The sequence below is a fragment of the Sorex fumeus genome, unplaced genomic scaffold (assembly GCF_029834395.1).
Source record: "Sorex fumeus unplaced genomic scaffold, SorFum_2.1 ptg000002l, whole genome shotgun sequence".
Classification (NCBI taxonomy): domain Eukaryota; kingdom Metazoa; phylum Chordata; class Mammalia; order Eulipotyphla; family Soricidae; genus Sorex; species Sorex fumeus.
This window is the reverse complement of record NW_026606059.1, coordinates 60,470,640-60,496,052: the sequence shown is the minus strand read 5'-3', so window position 1 is coordinate 60,496,052 and position 25,413 is coordinate 60,470,640. Positions and strand designations below refer to the sequence as shown.

Sequence of the window (25,413 nt, the reverse complement as noted above, 5' to 3'; positions counted from 1 at the left end):
TGTAAAAAGGTAACAAACTGATAGGGGAGAGAAAATCAGGTATACAAACATGCACAGAACAAATGTCACACAATGTGCCCACCCAATAAAGGAATTCTAGCTTTACAGACTTCAGCATAAGCTCTTACAAATTCAAAAAGTGAGAAAGACAATTAAGGTACAGTTTAACTATAGGTAGTAAAGGCCTTTCTCACATAATCTGTTACTAGGGCTGGTTATCATTTGTTTTACACACAATTCCTTTATATAGGAGGGAGAAATAAGAAAGAAACCAAGAGTACAAACAAACTCAAAAACCACTAAAATACATAACAGGGAAGTAAAGGATGTAAGAAAATTACTGAATCCATACATTTGAGTGTCAGAATATGGATCTACATCTGAAATATTTAATGACCGTTTAGTTATTTATTTTGGTTCTCTGGGACCACAAATGGTAGAGTTCAGGGGACCATATATAGTGCCGGGGATCAAACCCAAGTTGGCCTTGTGCAAGGAAAGTACTCTTACTCTCTGTATTATCTCTCTGGCCTCCTAATAACCATTGAAATGTTTACATATTTTAAAAATAATATTCCAAAGCTGTACTGATAAGCAAAAGATGTATTATGAAATACATTCTCTTATCATCAATTAGTTGCTGATTAGCAAACTGTCTGTTGGCAGAAGATCATCTACCATTTCAGATAAACACCTCATGTTTGAATTGCTAGAAGAATAATTGGCTTCATCTTACAAGCCATTCTTTTCCAAAAACATAGAGTCAAAGGTAAGATTTAAAAGATGGTGAGATCTGTCTAAGGATGAAACTCAAAGTCAGGTAACAACTTGAGGCTCTTCGTACCAAGAAAATTAAAGATTAAACTCTTGCAGCTAGGTGGAACATTTGAATGGGGTTAGCTCTGACATAGTTTCTAAGCCTTCATCAAATATCCTGCATTGCTTCTTCCCCTTTTTCATTAAAAAATGACCGTCATGAAATAATTTCAACTAATGTTATTTCAATGCCACAGTTTTAACATCCAAAAATTGGACAATACTGCCGCCTAGTGTACAGATATCTCACTCAGATGAAATAAATTGCAAAGTACTAAACTGAGATGTTATGGTAGTAATAATATCTACTATTAGCAGCTTTTAAGTCTTTACTTCCCTTCCATGCAATCTTTGTGACTAGAATAATAGGTCACCTTTATTTGAGCTGAAGGAAGGAGAAGCAAAGACTATCATAAACCTAGATTCTCAGGAATAACAGCCAGAGAGCAGAACTGGAACAGAAAAAGAGAAAAGCCATTTCTCTTTTATTTAGGTAAGTCTGACCTTATGAATATCTGTGTGGCCCCAAATTAATTCTGCTTCTGTGAGGTTCAGAAGTCTGAAGTTAGGCTTCTTAAGAGATCTTGGAATGGTACTGCTCATGTGCCTTTTGGATGCTAAGAATGCTTTTTTAATTCCCCCCCCCCCCCCCCCCCCCCGCAGGATCTCCTTTTTTAAAAAAACAAAACCCAAAAACCAAAAACATTGAGGTCACCATGGCAGCATGTGGTGGCACTGGGGGGGGGGGGGGGGAACACAGTGCTCTGGATCAAACCTGGGGTTCAGTACAGACATGTGCTCTATATTTTGCGTCATCTCCCTGATCCTGCAGAAATTCAGTTTTTAACACTTGTCTCTCTATGTTGAAGTAAGTTTACCAATATCCTAATCAGAAACAAAGTGCAGAACCACAAATATGACAGATATTAGAATCACAGAGAAATGCTGATAAGAATGTTTAACGTGCTTTAAAAAAAGGAGGAAATTGAGGTATGAAAACAGCACACAGGTGATCGAAACTGACCAAAGTAAACTTGAAAAAGAAACAAATGATATTTCAGGGCAAGGTGGACAATATAATGAGTAAAACCAATAGCTCAGTAAAAGCACTGACTAGAGTAGTCATGGGTAAAAAGTACAACACAGTATATCATGGTATATCAGCACAATGGCATAAAATATGAAAGAGAATATAAGTATTGTATTGATCACTTTCACTGTCCTCCCATTGTTCATCGATTTGCTCGAGCGGGTCCAGTAACATTGTGAGACTTCTTGTTACTGTGTTTGGCATATCGAATACGACACGGGCAGCTTGCCAGGCTTTGCCGTGTGGGTGGTTGAGCACAGAGAATAGGGTGTTTGCCTTGCATGCGGCCAACCCATCGGTCGACCCGAGTTAGATTCCTCTGCCCCTCTTGGAGAGCCCTGCAAGCTACCAAGAGTATCTCACCCACAGTATGATCATAAATTAAAAAAAAATGAGATACTCTACTATAATGATTTCTAAAGGTAACAAGCAAAGGGTAACTAATAAAAGCCGACCTGGGTTGGATTCCCAGCATCCCATATGGTTCCCTGAGCACCACCAGGAGAAATTCCTGAGTGCAAAGCAAGGAGTAACTCCTGTGCATTGCCGGTATGACCCAAAAAGCAAAAAACAAACAAACAAACAAAAGTCACATATGACATCAATAGCAACAAGGACAAATTTTTAAAAAAAATTTTCTAGAAGTGCATATATGAACAAAAACTGTTTTTCAAGAATGAAGGCAACATGCTTGGGTCAAGTCTCACCCATGAGTGAATCCACAGAAAACCCAGGTAGGCAAAACTTGTGACTGAAAATTCCAGGTTCAAGGGAACTGGGAATGGGTAACCTTCCCCCATCTCCCCATTTCCGGCAACTTGGCAGTCACCCCCACGAGTCATCTCTGGCTGATGCCATATAATCTCATCAATGGTAATAATCCAGAGACTCAACAAATCTCTCAAAAGAGAGCACAGAATGATTCGACATAGTCATGCCTCCATAAAGTAAGGCCATCTCTTACTTTATACCACCTACTATTTCCAAGAGTAGCATACCACATTTGATGAGGTTTAAAGTAGAAAGCAACTAATCTTAGGGGGAAAATATATTTTTACTGATGCACACAAGGCTCAAGCTTTAATAACATATTAGTGATCTCTTATAGAAGGGCTTAATGGCTCCTGGGTGAAATACAAGAATCTTCACACACATTCCTCTAAGAAATCTTTTTTGGATCATTTTAGTGGATTATTTATAACAAATAATACAAAATAAATTATTTCAGTTCTGCTTTGGCAGCAGAGGTTGGGGTTCGAAATATGGTAGTGGGAAGGTGTAATGGTGGTAGGATTGGTGTTCGAATAGTACACGTAATCAAATATTGTGAACTACTTTATAAAATAAAATACAATTAAAAAAAAATAAAATAAAATTATTGCAAAAAAAGGAATAAAGGCAAGAATTCCCTATTAAGAGATTGTTATGACATCGAATAAGAAATACTTCAAGGTAAAGAAAAATGATTGCAATAGGAAGGTTAAGTTACATGAAGAGATTAAAATTTAAAAAAACCCCAGTATATCAACAATGGTATGTCACGCACTGTCACACTGTCCTCCCATTGTTCATCTATTTGCTCGAGCAGGGCCAGTAACGTCTTCATTTTGAGACTTGTTGTTACTGTGTTTGGCATATTGAATACGTCACGGGGAGCTTGCCAGGCTTTGCCGTGCGGGCGAGATACTCTTGGTAGCTTGCCCGGGCTCTCCGAGAGGGGTGGAGGAATAGAACCCAGCTAGGTCGAGCTGGCTGCGCACAAGGCAAACGCCCTACTGCTGTGCTATCACTCCAGCCCAACAATGGTATGAAACAGTAAAAATAATACTATGTTGTAAAAGTTAAAAAATTTCAAAGCAAGCATATAAAGTGGAAGAACAGGTGTTAGAAATAATCAAAGGGTCTTGATCTGATTTGGAGGAATGTGGAAATATTGATCAATCTTAGACCTCTAATTAAACAAAGTGTGTGCATCCCTGAAAAAGGTGAGAAAAAGGAAAATTTGCCACAATAAGTTTTAAACCATAAACAATACACTCAACAACACCATAAAAGGACAGTTCATATGGATGGATTCCTATTTTAAAAGCCCTAAGGCTAAAGGCATCAGTGGACATTAAAAGAGCCAAGTACAGCAGGATGAAGAGGTAGTACAGGGCTTTAGGTGATTGCCTTGCAAGCAGGCATACCTATTTTGATCCCTGTTACTGCATAAGGTCCCCTGGGTCCCAACAGTAGTGAACCTGGTGCACAGAGCCAGGAGTAAACTTCGAGCACCACCATATATGGACTCTGAATCAAATAAAACAAATATAAATAAGTAAAAGGGTCACTTACATACTTTAGAGGTTTTGATTGGACGGTCTGTGGTCTGGTGCCAACAAGAAATTTCCTGACAGTTCTGAAGAATGGTACTACTGCTTAACACTGGTTTTCAACTACAGGTCCATAGATGTAGCAAGGGCAAAAACCACTGACAAGATTATGTTTCCAAATTTAGATTTCTATAATACTCAATCTTCAAAACAAAGCAAAAGCCAAGCGACTACAATGAAAAATTAATACCTCCCTCAACGGAAAGTCTAATTCTTTTGCATAACTGGTAAATTAACTGGACAAAAAAAAGTCAGAAAATTGGAAAACTACACTTAGCATATCTGAGACTATATATGTAAACATCCAGACAGACATCTTTCCAAGCCATTTTCAGCAAACATACCATGTTCAAAATGATTACACAGGTGTAAGAAATTAAGAAGCCTCAAAGTTTTTTCACTGAATGCCAAAAAGTACGAATCAGAAAATACACAAAATTGAACGGTGACGAAATAAAACTTTTCAAAATTTGAGTACCACCATCAGAGTGAAGAGCTCACAGCTCTGAATGCTGGCTACCATAGAGAAGGAAAACAGAAAAAGCAGTGTCTGGATAAGTTGCTGCAGAGACGATAAACAACAGGAAAGAGAATAAACTCACAGCCACTGGATCCTTCAGGTGGAGTTGAGCAGCTGTTACTTGTTTAAATCCTCCTGGGTAGCTGTTAGAGCAGAAAATAAAAAGTGGGACTCAGTAGAGTAGTTTTTAAATAGTCTTGTAGAATGTAAACTTATTTCCCCCCTCTCCTTTTGAATGTTTTCAATATGGGTGATGCTCAAAAGTGCCGTGGCTGGGAGTAAGCCCAGTGATGCTTGGTCCTGCAATGCAGTGGTCTCAGGGGGTGAAGGATAGGGCAGTGGTACTGGGAATCAAACTTAGGACCTTGCACATACAGACACATGTGTTCCACAGCCAGAGCGTAGAAGCACACATAATGTCATTTTATTATAAAGCTATACTTGTTTCTGAAAACTGATCTCTAATGTCTTAAAAAGTAAACAATAACCTCTGATATTTGAAATGCCATCCTCTTAAGTAGCCAACTCTTTCTGTCATAAAGAACTCCACATCTTGAAAAATTTCTCACCATAATGCTATACAATTCTACAGACTCCCACAGTCTATAATTTGTTGAATTATAGACCAATTCTTTAATTTCATAGAATTTATAGAATTCTATAGAATTGAAAATGATTCAGCAGGCACTCATTCTTTCACTCTGAGGTGCTTATGACACTCTGAATTAAAAATGTCTGAAAAGTCTATAGTCAGGTTGGGGGAAAATGGAGGCACGCCATCTGATTCTGAAATCAAGACCATACTGGAAACGCACAGAAAGGAGACACTGTTGAAAAAGTTAAACTGAATTTTGAAGGAACTATGAGTTAAAAATTGCTGAAAAAAACTCTGGAGTTATAGCTGATTGTGAATTTACTGTATCACAAAGTGAGACTGTGAGTCGAATATGTCACGGGCAGCTTGCCAGGCTTTTCCGTGTGGGGAGACTGTCTTGAAGAAAAGTTCTAATGCAACAAAATTCAAAGAAACAATTTTTCCTAGAAAATCACTAGAACATTAAGTTCTAGTATTTAGTTAAAAAAGAAATTGCAACCAACCAATAAGAAACCACAAAAATACTGATGATGACTTATAAGCAATGAGCATGAAAGAATAACCAAGATAATATGCGTATTTGAAGCAAAGTCCATAAAGAACTTTGAAGTAAATAATCAATGGGCACCTGAAACAATTGTCTTGAAATTATCTGAAGGATTTTATATGGAAGAGAATATTAAGATCAATAATTAGATATTATAGATATTAATTTAATATTCATAACTGTAGCACTGTAACACTGTCCTCCCATTTTTCATTGATTTGCTCAAGTGGGCACCAGTAACGTCTCATAACAAATTGTGAGACTTGTTGTTACTGTTTTTGGCATATCGAATGCATCACGGGTAGCTCACCAGACTTTGCTGTGCAGGTGAGATACTCTTGGTAGCTTGCCGGGCTCTCCGAGAGGGGTGGAAGAATCAAACCTGGGTTGGCCACGTGCAAGGCAAATGCCCTACCTGCTGTGCTATCACTTGAGCCCAATATTTATAACTTGATAGAAATATTAAAGTATATAATTCTAATTATTTATAGTGATTTATATTTTACAATGTATTTTGTACTGTCTCAAAGAGATCAATATAAAATCTAGAGAAATACAACAGCATAGAGATTTTAAAAATAATTTACACCATCTCAAAGGTGAAATGAATGTGCCACCTCAGGAACTATGAGAAAAATAAAGGTAGAAAAGCCTATAATTTGAAAGGAATATCATCAAGATTCTAAGTATCCTTCAAACCTGGGATTTTTCTCATCATTCCATTAGTACTTAGAGATGTTCAGGATGACTCTGGAAAAAGCAAAAAACATGGCTTACAGGAAACAAAAAGAAAGGAGTAAAAGGCTGACTTAAAAACAAACAACAAACTTGATTTAGAGAGGTTTTGTAAAAAGTTTTCAGGAAAAAGACTCTCCTGTAATAAGTAGCAGTGGGCATAATTTTGTGTTTGAGTAAATCTTATATGTTAGAAGAGAAAAAAAAGTATTTTCCTAAAGGCTAATTTTTTTAAGTATTTTTCTTTTAAAATAAGATCAATATTATTCTTAAAGTAATACATTTCACGTGCCTATCTCTCTTGATAAAGTGAGGAGTCTCTTACCCAGTATGTGAGGAGTACACTTTTTGTTCCCATTTGTTTCCAGAAAACGCAATGTGTCTTGTATTCATTATGACAACATGATCCCCACAATCACCTAGATTAAAAACATGTTTTAAATAAGATATCACAACTTTAAGAAAAAATAAACTTGGTTATATATAAAACTTATAAAAGTCCAAACACATTAAAAATAATAAAACAATTTATAGTACAACAAAAAAAATTCTTGAACAGATTTCTTTTTCACACGACATCTAAGTATAGAAATAGCTGGCTGGCTGGCTTCTTGGAAAATCTCAATGCTGAACGGTTAAACAGAATGCAATAAAGACGCCAACAATAACAATACTTCTTTAATGGTAAACTACTGCACTTCCATTATCTCTCTCCATAAATAATTACCTTACTGTTTATAATGAGTACCTTTTAAATATCTAACACAATTTTTTCTTACAAACAGAAGATAAAATGAAAAGAACATGCATACATATGAGAGAAAAAGTATGTTTTGCCAATAGGCAAATTGAAAACATATGTAAAATATCACAATTGGTTAGTCTTAACAATTTTAGAGAACAATAGAGCATTATGATTTTTATGCTTAACTACTAACACAGATTTCCCCCATCCACATTTAACTAGTTAAACTAAAGCTGCCACTCTCAAATATGATTACACACATATTTGAAAGAATAAATGAAATGACCTGAAAATCAAAATATACGCATTGGATTGACTTTCTAGTATATAAATAAATATAAAAATTCCTAAGTTTGGCTGTTCATTCTAAAGCAAACAACAACAAAAACAGTTCATATTTAAGTATTCAAACATCACTATAAAGGACAATGTGAATTAAGCAGAAACATTTATTGTCTATTCTACCAATAAAAGATTCAGAAGTCTCCTTAAGAAAAAAATACCACTGAGGGGACCAAAGCACAGCACATGACACTACAGTATAGCACATAAAAACTATAGTACAGTTTACAGTACCCATGCAGAGCTTGAACTTGAATGTAGGTTTCCAGAAAGTTCCTATTTCATAGAGGACAAGGGAAAGAAGGATCAAGAAAGAGGATAAAGCAAGGGTGTAAAGGAATGTGGGAAGCCTGTCGATGTGGGAAGGCTGACCAGGAATGCGTAAGTTCCCAAAGTGACATGGGGTGGGCTGCTAGGGCAGCCAGGGAAATGAAATGGAGGAACGAATAAAGGCAGTGAGAAGACAGCAAGCTAAGGCTCAAAGAATGCTGAAATCACAAGCATTTTTCTGGACAGTTGTAGCTGAAGGGGCTAAAGCCTGTTTCAAGGAAGAAACAGGTTTGCTAGAGGTCTCACATTTGCTACTTATCATGATCCCATTATTTCTGCTTCTCTCTCTCATTGAAACAGCACACACAGGAATGCAAACGTAAGTCATGAAATCTTTGGTCCTTTCTCTAGAAAGGTTCTCCTGATTTATCTTCATTTCATCTTTATGAGTAAGTTAAATCTTACTCATAAAATTCAATTCGGACAGAAAGATCAAATTCCAAATAATTATCAGTCTTCCCATAATTCCTTCAATTTTGCTCCAAGTATAGTGAGAAAAGACTCCCCAGCTCCCTAGTTTTCCAATAGCTTGGCAGTCACAACCACAAACTGTCCCCCCACCCCCACCTCCTGTGTGCCATATAATCTCATCAAAAGCTAAGATCCAGAGACTGAAATAACGACTCCTGGAAACAGCAACATAGAACGTCCTGGAGCACATAGCCGCTTATACTCTAGTCCACTGATGTACCAAAAGTAGCACACATTTGTTTGGGTTTAAGAATATGTGCTTGTAATAGTAGAAATGACATCTGCACTTATATGTTCACTGCAGCACTGTTCACAATAGCCAAAATCTGGAAAAAACCCAAGTGCCCGACAACAAATGACTGGTTAAAGAAGCTTTGGTACATCTACACAATGGGATACTATGCAGCTATTAGAAAAGATGAAGTCGTGAAATTTGCAAACAAGTGGTTCTACATGGAAAGTATCATACTAAATGAAAAGTTACAGAATGGGAGACTAACACCCAAGAATAGTAGAGATTAGTACCAGAAGGATCACTCCACAACTTAGAAGCCGGCCGCATATGCTGGGGAAAAAGGCAGCTCAGATAGAGAAGGGACCACCAAGTAAAGGGTGTCAGGGGGACCCGCTCGGGATGGAAGATGTGGGCTGAAAGTAGACTATAGACCAAATATAATGCCAATTAATACCTCTATTGCAAACCACAACACCCAAAAAGAGAGCAAGAGGAAATGTCCTGCCACAGAGGCGGGGTAGGGTGGAGGGGATGGAGTGGGGGTGGCGGGAGGGATGCTGGGACCATTGGTGGTAGGAAATGGGCACCAGTGGAGGAATGGGTACTCGATCATTGTATGACTGAAATGCAAGCACAAAAGTTAGTAAGCCTGTAACTGTACCTCACGGGGATTCACTAATTAAAAAAAAAACAAACCATAAGTAGATAATTATATTTTTTGGTTCAAAACACATATTTGGATCAAAATATTTTCACTATTGTGAATAAGTAAAAGTAAAGGCCCTCCCGTTGATCATCGATTTGCTTGAGCGGGCCCAGTAACGTTTCCATTGGAGACTTTGTTGTTACTGTGTTTGGCATATCGAGTACGTCACGGGGAGCTTGCCAGGCTCTGCCGTGCGGGCGAGATACTCTCGGTAGCTTGCCGGGCTCTCCGAGAGGGGCGGAGGAATCGAACTCGGGTCAGCCATGTTGGCTGCGTGCAAGGCAAACGCCCTACCGCTGTGCTATCGCTCCAGCAAATATTCAAACGAGAACTTTGAAGGCCGAAGTAGAGAAGGGTTCCATGTGAACAGCAGTTGAACATGGGTCAGTCGGTCCTGACTATTGTGAATAAAAAAAAAAAAGAATGTGTGCTTGTGATCTCTTATACAGGGGCTTATATGGCTCCAGGATGAAACATATCAATCTTGACATTGTTTCTCTTATAGTGGGGAGAAGGTGCATGGTGGTGGAATTGGTGTTTGAATATTAACTGTAATGAACTACTGTGAACAACTTCATAAAAACAAAATTCAAATTTTAGAAAAGTAACTTGCAATTTAAGTTTTGATTTTAGTGACATCTTGTGGACATGAAAAGTTTTGCTGGTATGAGTTCTGTATTACATATAGTGAAACAAAATTGCAAATTAGTCTTTAAAAACATATTTCTAGTTTCAGAGAGGAGCTATTTTCCATTCTCTCTGTCTTTTTTTAAATAAGATACTTTTTATTTATTTATTTATTTGCTTTTTGGGTCACACCCAGTGATGCTCAGGGGTTATTCCTGGCTCTACACTCAGGAATTACTACTGGCGGTGCTTGGGGGACCATATGGGATGCCAGGGATCGAACCCAGGTCAGCCATGTGCAGGGTAAACACCCTACCCACTGTGCTATCGCTGCTACCCCAATTTTCCATTCCTAAAGAAGAACAGGTAACCACAAAAGTTATGGGATTCTAAGAGTGTTTGTTCATCAGTAGTTAAGGAAGATTTCCTGTGATTACAATAATTGACAACAACAATACAATAATTAAAATAGTCTTCTTATACTTTCAGAAGGAAATTAAGTGAGTTATGAATTAGACTTTTCTCCAAATTTTGCATCATGTGCAATTCTAAAACCTAAGAGATCTTATTATTAATACCTTATTGTTTCCATTATGAAGAAATAAATTACTAGGCACATACCCTAAAAAATGGCTAAGAATCATCAGACTGAAATGGAATGGGTTTTTTACCCCTACAGGAGACAAATGTGGGTTTTTAGCCCTAAATCTACTAGAACACAGCTGAGAGACAGTGAGAGAGTCACTTAGTTTGTGATTTTAGTTTTCAAAGCTCTTAATGAGATGGTTAATAAGACATCTCAAGTATTAGGAGCTAATGGGCAGAGTGATGGTACAACAGGTAGGGAGCTTGCTTATAAACAGCTGACCCAAGTTCAATCCCTAGAATTACATACAGTTCCCAGAGTCCTTACCAGGAGTGACTGATTCCAGAGCTCAGAGCCAGGAGTAAGCCTTGAGCACTGCTGAGTGTAGCCATCAACAAACAAACAAATAAAACCCTAGTCCCCAACTTTTCTATAAACTGGTGTGGACTTTGCCTGCCCTGCCATTACAAAGTATCTTAAAAATATTGAAGATCAGAGAAAAGTAAGCATTTTACTTGATCTTCATTTTTATAGATTGGTATTATACCTGCGGTTTCTCCTCCTTTCTACAATAATGTGTCAGCCCCAGTTTTTGTGGTGCTTTCCCAATCAGGCATGAACAGGAGCAGAATGGTGAAAACCCGGTGTAGCTGGAAGCACATGGTCCCATAGAGGCTGACTAAGGACACTCTTCCTTTCTGGTTCAACACTAGAATTTTAAAGAAGTGTCCTTTTTGTTGCTGACTTCGTGCCACGCATGCGACATTTCTATGCTTTTGATCAGTGACCTCACTGCTTCCCTTCAACTCCATGCTGAATTGCTACTGGGTGCTTCCAAGCAAGGGAACCTTAGAGGGAGCCTGGGGAGTGGCACCTGCCAGATGAGTGTAAAGCCACAAGTGAGTGTGACTGATGGTGCCACCTGCATAACAGGAGCACAGTCCCAGCAAGTCTGCTGTCTTGGATGCCTGGAACTGCATTGGAGCATGGGAATCCTAGAGCATCGCAGACGGGCAGGTGTGAGCACAGCATCTCTGAATCCAGGCATCCCTGCCCTGCGGCTAGAGTGCAGAGAAACCTTTCCAAGTGCACAGATAGAGGCACAGTACATGATTACAGTTACAATGTCTGCAATGGTGAAAAAAACTGGAAACAACCCAGACATCAAGTGGTTCCCCACATTGTTAACTTCTTTAGAATATTACCTGCATTTACACATAGTTATATTATTTTTTGGGTATATTCTGCTTCTCAAAAAGTTAAAATTGCTATCAATTGCAACAAATCTTGTTAATAGAGTAAGCAAGATGTAAACCATCTTGCTCTACTTTGCAAAGTAGAGTCTAGGTAAGGGCAGCTAATCAAAATTACTTGAAGGGAACTGGAGAGACAGTGCAGTGAGTAGTGATCTTGGTTTAAATGGCTCCTGGAGCACCACTAGGAGTGATCCACGAGTGCAGAGCCAAGAGTAGGCCCTGAGCATCCATAAGCATGGTCCACAAACAAACAAACAGCTACTTATAGAAACACAAGTCTTGGTGTATGAACAACCATTTTGGTTGTGATCTGGGAAAAGATACATAAAGCAAATCTATTCATTCAAGACAGTGAAAGGTAAACTCTCCCTGCTTTGCTTGCTTTGTGTAACTTTCTAGGGAGAAGGGCTTTTGAAAAGAGAAGAAGAGTTACTTCCTTAGTTAAAAAGTCCTGTGTTCAAATGTGCATGGTCATATGATAAGAATGTATAAGAGGGAACAAATTTAATTTATAATCCAAATCAGGGTATTTCTGGAAGTAAAAGGAGGAATACTGTTAACTTTGCTAGAGTGATGGTATAAATGGGGTTGTCCCAGGCAAACTAGTCTGTATGGTTTTCCTATGAGTAAATTTAATATCACTTGATCACTTGATCCCCCGTTATTCATCAATTTACTCAAGCGGGTGCCAGTAACGTCTCCATTCATCCATTCATCCCTGTTTCATGCTAGCGTAGCCCAAGGGCATCAGTTCGTTCTAGGAACATGCAGAGCCTCAAACCGATCATTCAGGGTCTTGACGAAGACGTCTGACCATCTTGTAGGTGGGCATCCACGCGATCTTTTGATGTCCCATGGAATCCAGTCAGTAATGGCTCTAGTCCAGCGGTTGTCTGTAAACCTCATTACGTGTCCAGCCCATCTGATTTTTGATGCCTTGGCAAATGAGACAGCGTCACTGATTCTTGAGTGTTGACGGAGATCAGAACTCCGGATTCTATCTCTCATTTGAGTGAATCGTGATATTCCAAGCATAGCTCTTTTGATTCCTCTTTAAGAGACCCGAATAGCGTTCTCATTCTGTTTTCGTAGGGTCCAGGTCTCTGAGGCATATGTTAATGCAGGAAGAACAGTGGAATCGAAGAGATGTGCTAGTAGCTGGAGGTTCTTTGTCTTCTTAGAGTTTAATATATTTAATTTAATATATTTTAGAGTTTATATACATTTTGTTGTTTGTTTTCACCAATACTGGAATAAGGGATCCTTTGGACAAAGCCAAAGTCCTTAAAAGCATCCTTGTCAAACTCCCCCAAGTTTCCATTAAGAATCTAATGAAGATTTGCACTCAGTTCTTGTCTGAAGTGATAATTTCTAACTATTATTGTCATAGTGGTCCCTTCTCTACCCTAACTGCCCTCCACCCCACACATACTTTTGGCAAACTTCCAATTGTGGACAGTCCTCCTGCCCCTGTTTATTACGTCCTTGGATATTAGTCTCTATACTACGTAATTTTTATATCCCACAAATGAGTGCTGTCATTCTCATTCTAAGGAATATGCATGATAACTGTTTTGAAAGCCATATTGCTCAGAAGGCATGAGAGAGAGAGGATGAGAGAGGGAGAGAGAGAGAGAGGGAGAGAGAGAGAGAGAGGAGAGGTGTGGTGCGTTGGGAGGGGAACTAAGGGTAAATGAGGACATTAGTGGTGTGAAATGTACAGTGGTGAAGGGATGGGTAGTGAAGGGATGGATGTTGGAACATTGGAGGACTGAAACCCAATCATGAACAACGTTGTAACTGTGGATCTCATGGTGATTCAATTAAAAAATAAATGAACAACAAAACAAATATTAATGAAAATTAATTTTTGTAATTAAAATTACATTGCATAGGGCCCAGGTCTCTGAGGCATATGTTAATGCAGGAAGAACAGTGGAATCAAAGAGATGTGCCCAGAGTCGGAGGTTCTTCGTCCTCTTAGCTATTTCTTCGACGCTCTTGAAGGCGTTCCAAGCCGCTCTCTTCCTCCTGCGCAGCTCGGGTGCCAGGTCATTTGTCATGTTGACCTCTCGACCTAGGTACACATAGCTGTTGCATTCGGAGATGGTCGTTCTGTTGAGAGCGAATGGGGCGTCAGGAACGAGGCTGTTTCTCATAAACATTGTCTTCGTAAGATTCAGCTGTAGTCTGACCTTTCCACACTCACGGTCGAAGTCGGCCAGCATTTGTGCCTTTTGGCTGATGTTTGGTGTTATTAAAACAATGTCATCAGCAAAGCGGAGGTGGTGTAGTTGCCGACCATCTATCTTCACTCCCATTCCTTCCCATTCCAGTCGTCGCATGATGTTCTTGAGGGTTTCGGTGAAATGGTATCACCCTGCCGAACCCCTCTCCTGACATCAACGATCACTTCTTTGTAGAATGGTGAGATCCTGGTAGTGAATCTGCAATACAGCTCATGGAGGATCCTGATGTATTGGGCTTGAATGCCCTGATTGGCTAGGGCTTCAATGACCGCTTCCGTCTCAACAGAATCAAAGGCCTTCTTTAAATCAATGAACGTTAAACAGAATGGCATCTTGAACTCCCGAGAAATCTCAATGAGCTTGGTTATTGTGTGAATATGGTCGACGGTGCTGAATCCTTTGCGGAACCCTGCTTGCTCGCATGGTTGTCCTTCATCTAGTGTTCTGCCAATCCTATTTAGGATGACTCGAGTGAACAACTTGTAGATGACAGACAATAGGCAGATCGGGCGATAGTTGCCAATGTCATGGATGTCTCCCTTCTTGAACAGTAGTACGGTCCTGCTGGTTTTCCATTGGGACGGAACCTTGCATTCAGACAGGTAGCGAGTGAAGAGCCGAGCCAGTGTATTGATGAGTACTGATGGCAGGTTCTTCAGGTGTTCAGGTCTGACCTTGTCTGGGCCGGGTGCTGTTTGTTTCTTTACCAACGAAATGGCGTGTCGGATTTCGGAAGGGAGAACGTTGGGAACGACATATCCATCCTGTGGAATTTGGTATGTCGGCAAGTGGACATGGCTACCGAAGAGATTTGAGTAGAAGTCATGGATAATCTTCTCCATTGCCGTTCTGGAGCATGTGATGGATCCATCAGGACGTCGGAGGGCAGTCATCTTGGTCTTATAGTTGGCGAAGGACAGGCGGGCGTTACGAATACTTTTCCCGGCTTCTGCCGCATCTACCAGTACTTCTGCTCTTCTCTCTTTGAGGTCTTCCTTGATCGCATCTCTGCACTGCTTTGCGAGCTCGGACGTTAGCTTGCGGTTGCCTGAGGCATGCGCCAAACCACGCTGGCGAATTAGCTCAAGAGTTTTCGAAGATAGGCGATTTTTTGTGGCTATCTCTCTCTTGGCGTTCCTCGCACATTCATGGAGGTGCTGAACCAGTCGATCGTATTCCTGTCAATGTTGTCAACAATGGCATCTTCCCATGTTGCCGCAACAGTACAAGATGAGAATGCTATTCAGGTCTCCCAAAGAAGAATAAAAAGAGCTATGCTTGGAATATCACGTTTCACTCAAATGAGAGAAAGAATCTGGAGTTCTGACATCCGTCGACGATCAAGAATCAGGGACGCTGTCTCATTTGCCAAGGTGTCGAAAATCAGATGGGCTTGTCACGTAATGAGATTTAAAGATGACTGCTGGACTAGAGCTATTACCGACTGGATTCCACGGGATGTGAAAAGACCACGTGGCCGCCCACCTTCCAGATGGTCAGACTTCTTCGTCAAGATCATGAATGATCGGTTTGAGGCCCTTCATGTTCCCGGAGCGAACAGATACCATTGGGCTACACTAGCACGCGACAGGGACAAATGGAAACGTTACTGGCGCCCACTCGAGCAAATCGACGACTAACGGGAAGTTAAGTGATTAAGTGAATAAGTGAAAATTACATTGGATGAAAAATTCACGTAATAAAAATTAGAGCTACTCATGATACTTACTGAGTTGATGGTACACTGGCTTATGCAATCCTTGAAGTTTAACTGATGCCATAGCAGCAAGCTTCCCTGGGGGCTGCATTTTTCCATCTAAGAGATACCAAACTCGAGCAAAAGTGGCCCATTGCTTGAAAAAAGGAAACAATAAAGAAAAGTGTAATTAAGGACAGTGATAAAGAGTGTTATATACCATCACACTTATTCTGGAGTTAATGCTAAATGACTTGAAAGAAACACTTGGCCGTTAAATAAATTTCTGCATGCTTATTTGCCTCATTTTTATTTCTGGAAAAAGAGGGAGCAGGCATCTTTTCTCATGATTCTCAAAGATTAACACAATCCTCCCCCCACAAGTTCCCATGAGCAATATGATCATGCTTTATTTTTTAAAATTTCAAAGATCTATTTTCCTCTCCTGTTACTTATCCCAAAGACACAGACCCTTACTTAAATCCTATGACAGTTTTTGGTATCATGCAAAAAATATGGACGGGTGATGAGAGGCTCTTAGGAAAGTAGAAAAGGTTTTGTTAGCAAAGGTTTTGACAATTTTTTGAAAGCAGCAGATATATTTTATTGAAAGAGAAGGGGTCAATTAAAACTATGGACTACTCAGAAGTCAACTCCAAGGGAGAATTAAATAGCAGAAAAAATATAGAGATGGAACACATTAAATGAACTTAAATTTTTAAGAGCTGCTCTAGGAACTGGGGTGACAGTACAATAGATGGGGTGCTTTGCCTTGTATGCAGTTGACCGAGATATGATCTCCAGTACCAGATATGGTCACCGGAGCCCTGCCAGGAGTGACCCCTGAACGCACAGCAAAGGAATAATCTCTGAGCACAGTTGGTGTGCCACCACCACCACCCCTCAACCCCAATATTCGAAAGCACTATTGGGGGCTGGAGAGATACTCTGGTGAGTAGGGTGCTTGCTTGCTGGAGTGATCCTACAGCACAGAGCCAGGCGTAAGCCCTGATCACCACTAGGTGTGGCCCCCAAACACAAAAGCTGCCTTAGATACCTCTGGGCTGTATGTTAGATATGCCAATGTTTTCATAGTACTTTTTAAATTTTTTTTTATTTAGAGCGTTACAAAGTCATTCATGATTAAATTTCAGTCATACAATATTCCAACACCCATCCCTCAGCAGTGTACATTTCCCAGTACCAGTATTGCTAGGTTCCTTCCCATCACTCCCCACCCCTTACCTGCCTCTTTGGCAGGTGCTTTTCTTACTCTCTCTCTCCCTCCCTCCCCCACCAACACACACACACACACACACACACACACACACACACACACACACACACACTTTTGGGCATTTTTCACAGTACTCCTCACTGCATAAAGAAATCTACGAAAATTTCAGTCCCTGAAAGATCTTGACCCAATGCTTTCCTCTTTGCATGTATAAAGCAACTAAACAGTGCTATGGAAAACAGAGCCAGGTTGTCACTGTCACTGTCCTGTTCATCGATTTGCTCGAATGGGCCCAGTAACGTCTCCATTGTGACACTTGTTACTGTGTTTGGCATACTGAATACCTCACGGGTAGCTTGCCAGGCTTTGCTGGGTGGGCGAGATACTTTCAGTAGCTTGCCCGGCTCTCTGAGAGGGGCGGAGGAATTGAACCTGGGTCGGCCAGATCGGCCTTGTGCAAAGCAAACGCCCTACCCGCTATGCTATCGCTCCAACTCAGAGCCAGGTTACTTGATTTTATTTAAAATTTTTATCACTAATCTCAAATCAGTTCATAAAACTTCTACTTCTGTTTTCTTCCTGTTCTTTAGACCTTCAAAGCAATGCTCAGAAGGTCCTGGGTGGGGGTGGAGAGGGGGGTCCCACCACCCACAAAAATTCTTGGCCAAGTGGGTTGTTAGTCCAATGCAAGGGCTTAAGGATGCTGCTCAGACTCTGCGGTGATAGGGGTTACCTGGGCCACTCCAGAGATACTGGTGTGCTCAGTGGGGGGGTTTAGGTCGGCATCTGGTGATGACCGGGGGATCAAATGGTGCCGGGAATTGCAACTGTACTGTAATGTATATGATAAAACTGAAAATTTAAACCCGTACTTGATATTAAGAAATTGCGGTTAAATTTTCTTTAGCTACAATTGGCATTGGAGATTATGGTTAAGAAATGGCATTGGAAGTAATTTTAAAGAATCCTTATCTGATATAGGGCATACAAGCAACGAAGGCACATTTTAGGTCGAAAATCCGGGTGTTTTTTTTTTTTTTCAAGATCTAAACGTGCTTCAGCCTCAATTTTCCCTCTTTCGGCCTGTGGCACATTGCTGGCGCTGGGAGAGGCCTGGATTCGCTCCTCCAGAGAGACCACGGGCTTGCAGCGGCGCAACCGTGCAAGCTCGCGTGTCTGCAAAGCCCACTCCCGACTCAGAAGCCGCCTCGCTCAGTCCCCGGGGTCGTAACGTCCCTCACTCCACCAGCCAGCGACCTCCGTGTCCTGGGGGGCAGAAACAGCGCTCTGCGATGCCCTGTGTGATTTCCTTGATCACCCCGGGGGTCTTCTCTCCCAATGCTCTTTCCTGGATCAAACGACAGGGCAAGGGCAGCGCTGGAAAGCGAAGCCCCCGAGATTGACAGCCCGCAGGGGTGGCCACAGCCACGACCCTTTCCTCTGCGCTGGTCCTTCCGAGCCCCAGATCTCGGCTTCCTCTCTAAGTCAGCGTCACTAAATGCTCTAGGTCGCAAAGCTTCTTGGAGCAGAATAATAAATTCCATGCAACACGAGCTCACCTGGTTCACTTTGGAGAAACTCGACATGCTTCCCCAGCCGAAACCTTAGGCTGCACGTCCTTTTCCCACGACCCCGTCCCGCAGCATCACTGGCCCGGCCGGAAACGCAGACACGCGAGCATAAGAGTTCCTAGAGCGGGGTCGGGCAGCGCTCGCCTGTTTCCTCTCCTTTTCTTGGGTCCCCTCTCATTTCCCCCCAGGCAGCGAGCTTCAGAAAGGAGATGATCACGCCGTGAGCGTTAACTCCCGAAAAACACCCGATGGTTCGAAATGGTATGGAAAAACCAACTGCGCCCGTCCCAGTTTCCAGCCGACTTCAGTTGTCAGGGAACCGGAAGTCCTCGAGCAGCGCGCGGTTGTTTGGATGGGAAAACCGAGACTTTTTTTTTTTGGATGGCTGAGGGGATTCGGCTAGGAGAGTATGGATCGGTACCTGCTCCTCGTCCTCTGGGGAGATGGAAAAGTCCCCGCGGCTGTTGGGGGTGCGGAGGCCGAGTGTGGTCCTGAGATGTCGTCGCGCGAGGGGGCCGAGAAGAAGCCGGGTAAGCGCCGAGCAGCGAAAAGCGCGGGAACGGCTCGCAGGGGAGAAACTGGACCTGGGGGAAACATTACTCTGCCGAGGGAGGCGGTGGGAGTGGAAAATCCCTGTAACCGTGTGACTCGGGATCTAGAATAAAGCTGATCTGGAAGCGACCTGATCCGGGCTGAAAATAGGGACACGCTTGTGCGTGCGAGGTTGCAGTAATAGGGACACACTTGTGCGTGCCAGCTTGCAGCAAGCACTCTGGACTCGGCGGGGAATTTAAGTCCCCTGGGTGTTAGCCCCAGTGCTGCTGCCCTTGGGAAACGAAAGCATGCATTCCTTCACCTGGTCTTTCTGCCTCCCATCTGTCAGATGCAGATGGCAAAGGAAAACCCCGTGGGGTGGGGAAGGATCAAAGCTCTCCCAGAGTTTGCACGCTCGCGACAGTTCATGCAAAGCCAACCACAAGTGGTACATTGAAACCACTTTTGAACATTTGAGGTTGCACCGCTTATTATTATTTTTTAATTTTTATTAGTGAAACACCATGGGGTACAGTTGTAGACTTAACACATTTTTGTGCTTGGGTTTCAGTTGTACAATGATCACGTACCCATCCCTCCACCAGTGCCCATTCTCCACCACCACTAATCCCAGTATCCCTCCCACCCCCCATTCCCTCCATCCCACCCTGCCTCTGTGGCAGGACATTCCCTTTTGTTCTCTCTCTCCTTTTGGGTGCTGTGGTTTGCAAAAGAGGAATGGAGTGGCAATCATGTGTTGCACCTGTCTTCTTCCACTCTGTTTTGCGATTTATTTGTTTGGATCTAGCAGGCGTACTGAAAAAGAGGCAATGAGGTTGTTTGGCAAACATTATTATCTGTTTGCCACTCGGGCATGAGATCATTTTCTTGGGGAAACTTGAGTTTTGTGTTAACAGTTTGTTGTTTGCAAACTGGAATCTTTGTCTATTTCCTCTTCTTTCTATAGATTTGTTATAACAGAACTTGAGAGCTTGAACCGAATGTAGTTTTTTGTTATAAACGTTGTTTCTGAAGAAGGCGAAGTTGAACTTGACTTACATAAACTCTTTAGCCTGTTGAGTTAGTCTTTTCTTTTTTCAGACTTATCAGCAGCAAATGTTTATCATCTCTTGAAAAAAAGCATTAGTGCTTCAGTTAGTCCAGAAGATAGTACTTTCCCTGGTAAGTGTAACATAAACCTCTTTCTTTTTTTTTTCCCTGACACATTAATTTGTATTGGAAATAATTAAGAATACAAGAAATAACTTCTTGACTGTGTACAAATAACTAGAATAGGGCGGTAATAAAGCAAAAAAAAAAAAAGAATTTATCCCTCTCTTTACTGATGTTAAGTTTCATAAAGCTATAAGCATTATTCTAGGTTCTTAGCTTGAGTTTTGTCCCTTTTCTAAAATTGTCGTGCTATCTTTAGGTTCATAAAAATGGTTAGAAAATACTTTATTACGATTTATACACCCAGTTCCTTACCATTTTTTTTCATTCTACCCTTTACTGCCCTTTCTTTTCTCCTTCCTTTCCCTCTGTCCCCTCCCCGCATTCCCTCTGTCACATTTTTATACTGCCCGTATTTTTGTGTGAATGAAAAAGTTGAAAGGGATGGAGGCGAGACTGAAGATGCAGGGAAGAAAGTGTAGTTGGTAACTTGCATTTCCACAGCAAGTCTGATGGGTAACCTGAAGTTGGAAAGCAGTGCTTCTTATATATTCACAAGAAAGAGCAAGGAAACGCAAAGAGAATGCAAGTGGGCCGTGTTTACAGATAAGTTGTCATGGACATCATTACCTGCTGGTTTCTATTTTCTTGACGAAGTGGAAGATAAAGTCTTCTGCTTTATGTTGGCAGGAAAGTAGTAAGGCTGAGCATCTTACTGAGGGCCATGAGCTAAACCTTGGTTGCCATATATTTCTCCTTTGCTTCCACTTTCTGTATATGGCTAAATTCTTCATGACTCTTTTGACATACACCCTAGGGTAATCCTTAATTTTGTGTTCCATTGTAATAGTTAAATCTCCAAAAGTATCTTCTTTGTCTGTAGGCTATAGTGAATTATTCTTTAGCTCCCTTCTCTCCATTCTGACTGAACAAAACCTTCATGGTGTTTGAAGAAGAAATTTTTTTTTTCTAAAATGATTTACATGGTTTTTTATTATGAGACAGTTTTTGTTTTGGGATAGTTTTATATTGTTTAATCTTTCTGGTTTATATTAGTGTTTGAAGTAATTACTAAAATAATACAGAGTTTGAATGGTGATGAAGCAAAATAAAAATTTTGTTTTTTAGCAGACTGAATTTTTGCAAAGATTTCAAGAAAATACAATGCTGTAACATACATATTCTGTGATATATATTATACGTGCTATATAGTATTCATAATATAGATTATGTACAGACAGTATATTAAATAAAATGAGTGTTTCTTATATGCAAGTACAATATATTGAATATAATATTCAGGTTACTAATTATATACATTCGTACATACAAAACTTAAAGAGCTACATATGTCAAAATCTTAAATTTTCATAGTACATATTCTGCATTTGCATATTTGTGGTATAAATTTGTGGTATCACCTGCATATTTCCTTTTATAAATGTGATTTTATTTTCAAGCCTGTTCAGTGGGTGGAATACCAGGCTCCAAGAAGTGGTTCTTTGCGGTGCAGGCAATCTGTGGATTTTATCAGGTAATTAATATGAATAGTCATTAGTGAGTCTCCTTGTTAATAAAAATAATCCGATCTTTAATGAAAATATTTGATATTAGTTTTGTAGTTCTGACTGGGAAGAGATCCATTTTGATGTGGAAAAAGATGAAATTGAAGATCTTCTTCAAACAAATATTGAAGAATGTTTGAATGCTGTTGAGTGTTTTGAGGAAGAAGATACTAATAGCAGGGAATCGACATCCTTGACTGAGTATGTTTATATGTTTCTTATATGTGCTCCTATAAAATATTTAATGAATTACATTTTAGATATGAGTGAATATTTGATACTGTAGCAACCATGGTGGAGGAAGTTTAGTTAATTGGAATGTCCACTTTTTATTTTGGAAGACAGACAGATCTTATGTTAGATCTTTGGTATATATGCCACTTGAAGTATTATTGATGTACAGTATTATGTTAGTTTCAGGTTTACAACATAATGAATCGACATTTGAGTTTTTTGAAGTGATCATCACATTAAGTCTTCCTAGCGAATTTCAAATTTGCAATATTATCTTATAGTTGCTCCTCATTCTACACATTACAGCTGCCTGACTAATATATTTTGTAACTGGAAATTTGTTGTACCTCTAACTTCATCCATCCTCACCCCTGATCCCCCCCCCCCAATTCTCCTTTCAACACCCCAGTCCTTGTCCACTCCTTTGATAACCACTGAGTGTTTTCTCTTTCTGTAATTTTAGTTTGGTTTAGTTTTATTTGCTTGTTTTCAGATACGGAAAGTAAGTGAAATCCTACAGAATTTGTTTCTCTCTGTCTGACTTATTTTATTTAGCCTCATTCCCTCCAGGTCCAGCCATGTTGTTCCAAGTGGCAAGATTTCCTTCTTGTTCAGGGCTCATTGCATTGTTATTCAGTCACATCTTCATCCATTCATCCATGAACACTTAGGTTGTTCCCAGATCTTGGCTATTGATGCTGCAATGATCATGGGGATGATTTTGTCTTTTGAATGAGGGCTTACTTTTTTCCTTTAGGTAAAATACCCTAAGGAAAATTTCTAGGTGATATGTCATTATACTTTGAAAGCCTCCCAACCATTTTTCCCTTGAAGCCCTTCCAGTGTTCATTCCCACCAGCAGTGTACAAGTGTTCTCTTTCCTTCATAACTCACGAACAACTTAACGTCTTTTTGTTAACAGCTATTCTGAAAGGAGACAATAATCCCATTGTAGTTTTGCTTTGTATTTCCCTAATGATTAGTAGTATTGAGCTTCTTTTCATATGCATCTTGGCTCTATCTTTCCTTAGAAGAATGGCTTTTCAACCTCTGCTCCTTTTTGGTTGTTTAGGGACCATACCAGCAGTGTTCTGTGCTCACAAGCTACTTCCAGCTGATGTGGAGGGAGCCCTGTGGTGGTGGGAATTGAACTCCAGGCTCTCACATCAAAATTTGTTTTCTAGCCTTTCAAACTACCTCCTTGACCCCTCTGCCAGTTTGGAGTTGGGGGCCTGACGAAGGTGTTCCCAGGAAATGCTCAGTGGCCCAGAGGCTAGTTCCTGTGTTACTCCACTAACTGGACCAGGCATTTCAGTACAGGAGCCTGAGGGTGTGGAGCTACTGGGGCCCTGTGGTGCCAGCCTAGTGGTACTTGGGGATCTGGTACAGCGAGTGGGTGGGCATGTGGTACTGGGCTTGAACCCCTGGCCTCTGAGCTGTCTCCTTGAAAATTCCCATTGCCTGTTGAATTTGATGGTTTTGGTTTGTTTGTTTTTACTGAGTTGTATGAATTCTTTATATTTGAAATAGTATCCTGATCAGCACATAATCTCACACACTATTTTCTTTGTTTTTTTGATTTTGGAGCCACACCTGCCAATGTTCAGGGGTGACTTCGTGCTCTGCACTTAGGAATTACTCCTGGTAGGGCTTGGGGGGCCATATGGGATTCCCAGGATGGATCTCAAGTCTTATGCAAGACTGCATGCAAGACAAGCACCTTAGCCGCTGTACTCGCTCTCTCCAACTCCTCCTCACATCTGTTTTGAAGTAATGCGCGCACAATGATATGCTAAGATTATACGATGGAATCTCGAGGTTTGCCGCTGCTTGTCTGGATCAGGAGAGTATTATGCGAAGTGAGTCAGAAGGAGAGGGTCAGATACAGAATGGTCTCCCACATTTGTGGGATATAAGGATCCATAGTAGGGAAACAAAAAATGCCTAAAAGGGACAGAAACTGAGAACTGGTTTCCTCTAGAGCTTACCACGGAGGTACAGAGGACACTGGCACAGTGCTGGAGGGAAGTGGACACTGGTGGAGGCTATGGCACAAGACTGTTTAGGCACAAGACTACCAATAAAGGTTTTGCAACCTGTGATGTCTAAAATAATGTTTTTCTTTATTTTTTCTTTTTGGGTCACACCCGGTGATGCACAGCGGTTACTCCTGGCTCTGCACTTAGGAGTTACTCCTGGTGGTGCTCAGGGGACCATATGGGATTCTGGGAATCGAACCTGGGTCGGCCACGTGCAAGGCAAACGCCCTACCCACTGTGCTATCTCTCCAGTCCTGAAACTTTTTAAATAAAAGACTTCACATTATGGTTATACACTACACCATTTTTTCCCCCCAGAAAAAATTTGATGCAAAATCTGTGACGATTATACAGCAATGCCGGGTCCTGGCCATGGTGCTCACTGGGGTGGCCCACTTTAGGTGTGGTGTTTGCGCACTCCCTCTCTGGAGTGCCCTCTGGGCCAGAATGCTCACACCCTTCTCAGGAGTGTTGCCCACCAGGGGTCACACATTCCAGCTATAATGCGCATACACATCTCTCTGTGCCACTCCACACTACTTCAGTGCAGGGAACACAGAGCCTCTGAGTGGCGGACGCTACTGAATGCAAACAGATCAGTAGCTTGGCAGGAACAGACTTGTGGATTTGTGCTGACAGGGAAGGCACAGTTGCCACTGACATGATCAGCAGGATCTCAGGCCTCTGTATATTTTGACTATTTTCCCTTGATTTATTGGCAGTTGTTTGTGACTATCTTATTGCATTTGGTAGGTCACCTTTTCTTTTCTTTTTTTTGATTCACTGTGCAAAAGCTTTTTAGTTTTATGCAGTTCCCTTTCATTTATTTGTCCTTTTGTTGGAACATTTGATTGGCTTTAGGATAAAATCCAGGAGAACATCCCTCTGACCAGTGTCAATCAGCCTGCCACCTGTTTTCTTCTGGGTATTTTTGTGGTTTCCGATCTTGTTCAGGTCTTTAGTCTGTTGGGAGTTAATATTTGTGTTTGATGTTAGTGGTGCAACTTTATTTATTTATTTATTTAAATATTGGCTGTTATTTAAAATAGAATCACTGTGAAATACACAGGTACAGGGCTGTTTATGGTCAGTTTCTGTCATACAATGTTCTAACACCCATCCCTCCACCATTGTACATT

At 40.9% G+C, this 25,413-nt stretch overlaps 2 protein-coding genes across 2 annotated transcripts in view; one reads left to right on the top strand and one right to left on the bottom strand.

The window, feature by feature from the left end:
• Window positions 1-18,851, bottom strand: part of MRPL13 (mitochondrial ribosomal protein L13) — a 44,273-nt gene extending 25,422 nt beyond the window's left edge. Inside the window, exons 1-4 of the mRNA XM_056111172.1 lie at window positions 18,718-18,851; window positions 15,955-16,078; window positions 7,004-7,097; window positions 4,884-4,944 (exon numbers count right to left, since the gene is read on the bottom strand). Coding sequence (XP_055967147.1) covers window positions 4,884-4,944; window positions 7,004-7,097; window positions 15,955-16,078; window positions 18,718-18,744 — 306 coding nt within the window. The 5' untranslated portion in view covers window positions 18,745-18,851. The remainder of the gene's footprint in view (window positions 1-4,883; window positions 4,945-7,003; window positions 7,098-15,954; window positions 16,079-18,717) is intronic.
• Window positions 18,852-19,138: 287 nt separating this feature from the next.
• MTBP (MDM2 binding protein) overlaps window positions 19,139-25,413 on the top strand; it is an 86,235-nt gene continuing 79,960 nt past the window's right edge. The window contains exons 1-4 of the mRNA XM_056110582.1: window positions 19,139-19,259; window positions 20,365-20,445; window positions 21,897-21,970; window positions 22,051-22,202. Coding sequence (XP_055966557.1) covers window positions 19,139-19,259; window positions 20,365-20,445; window positions 21,897-21,970; window positions 22,051-22,202 — 428 coding nt within the window. The remainder of the gene's footprint in view (window positions 19,260-20,364; window positions 20,446-21,896; window positions 21,971-22,050; window positions 22,203-25,413) is intronic.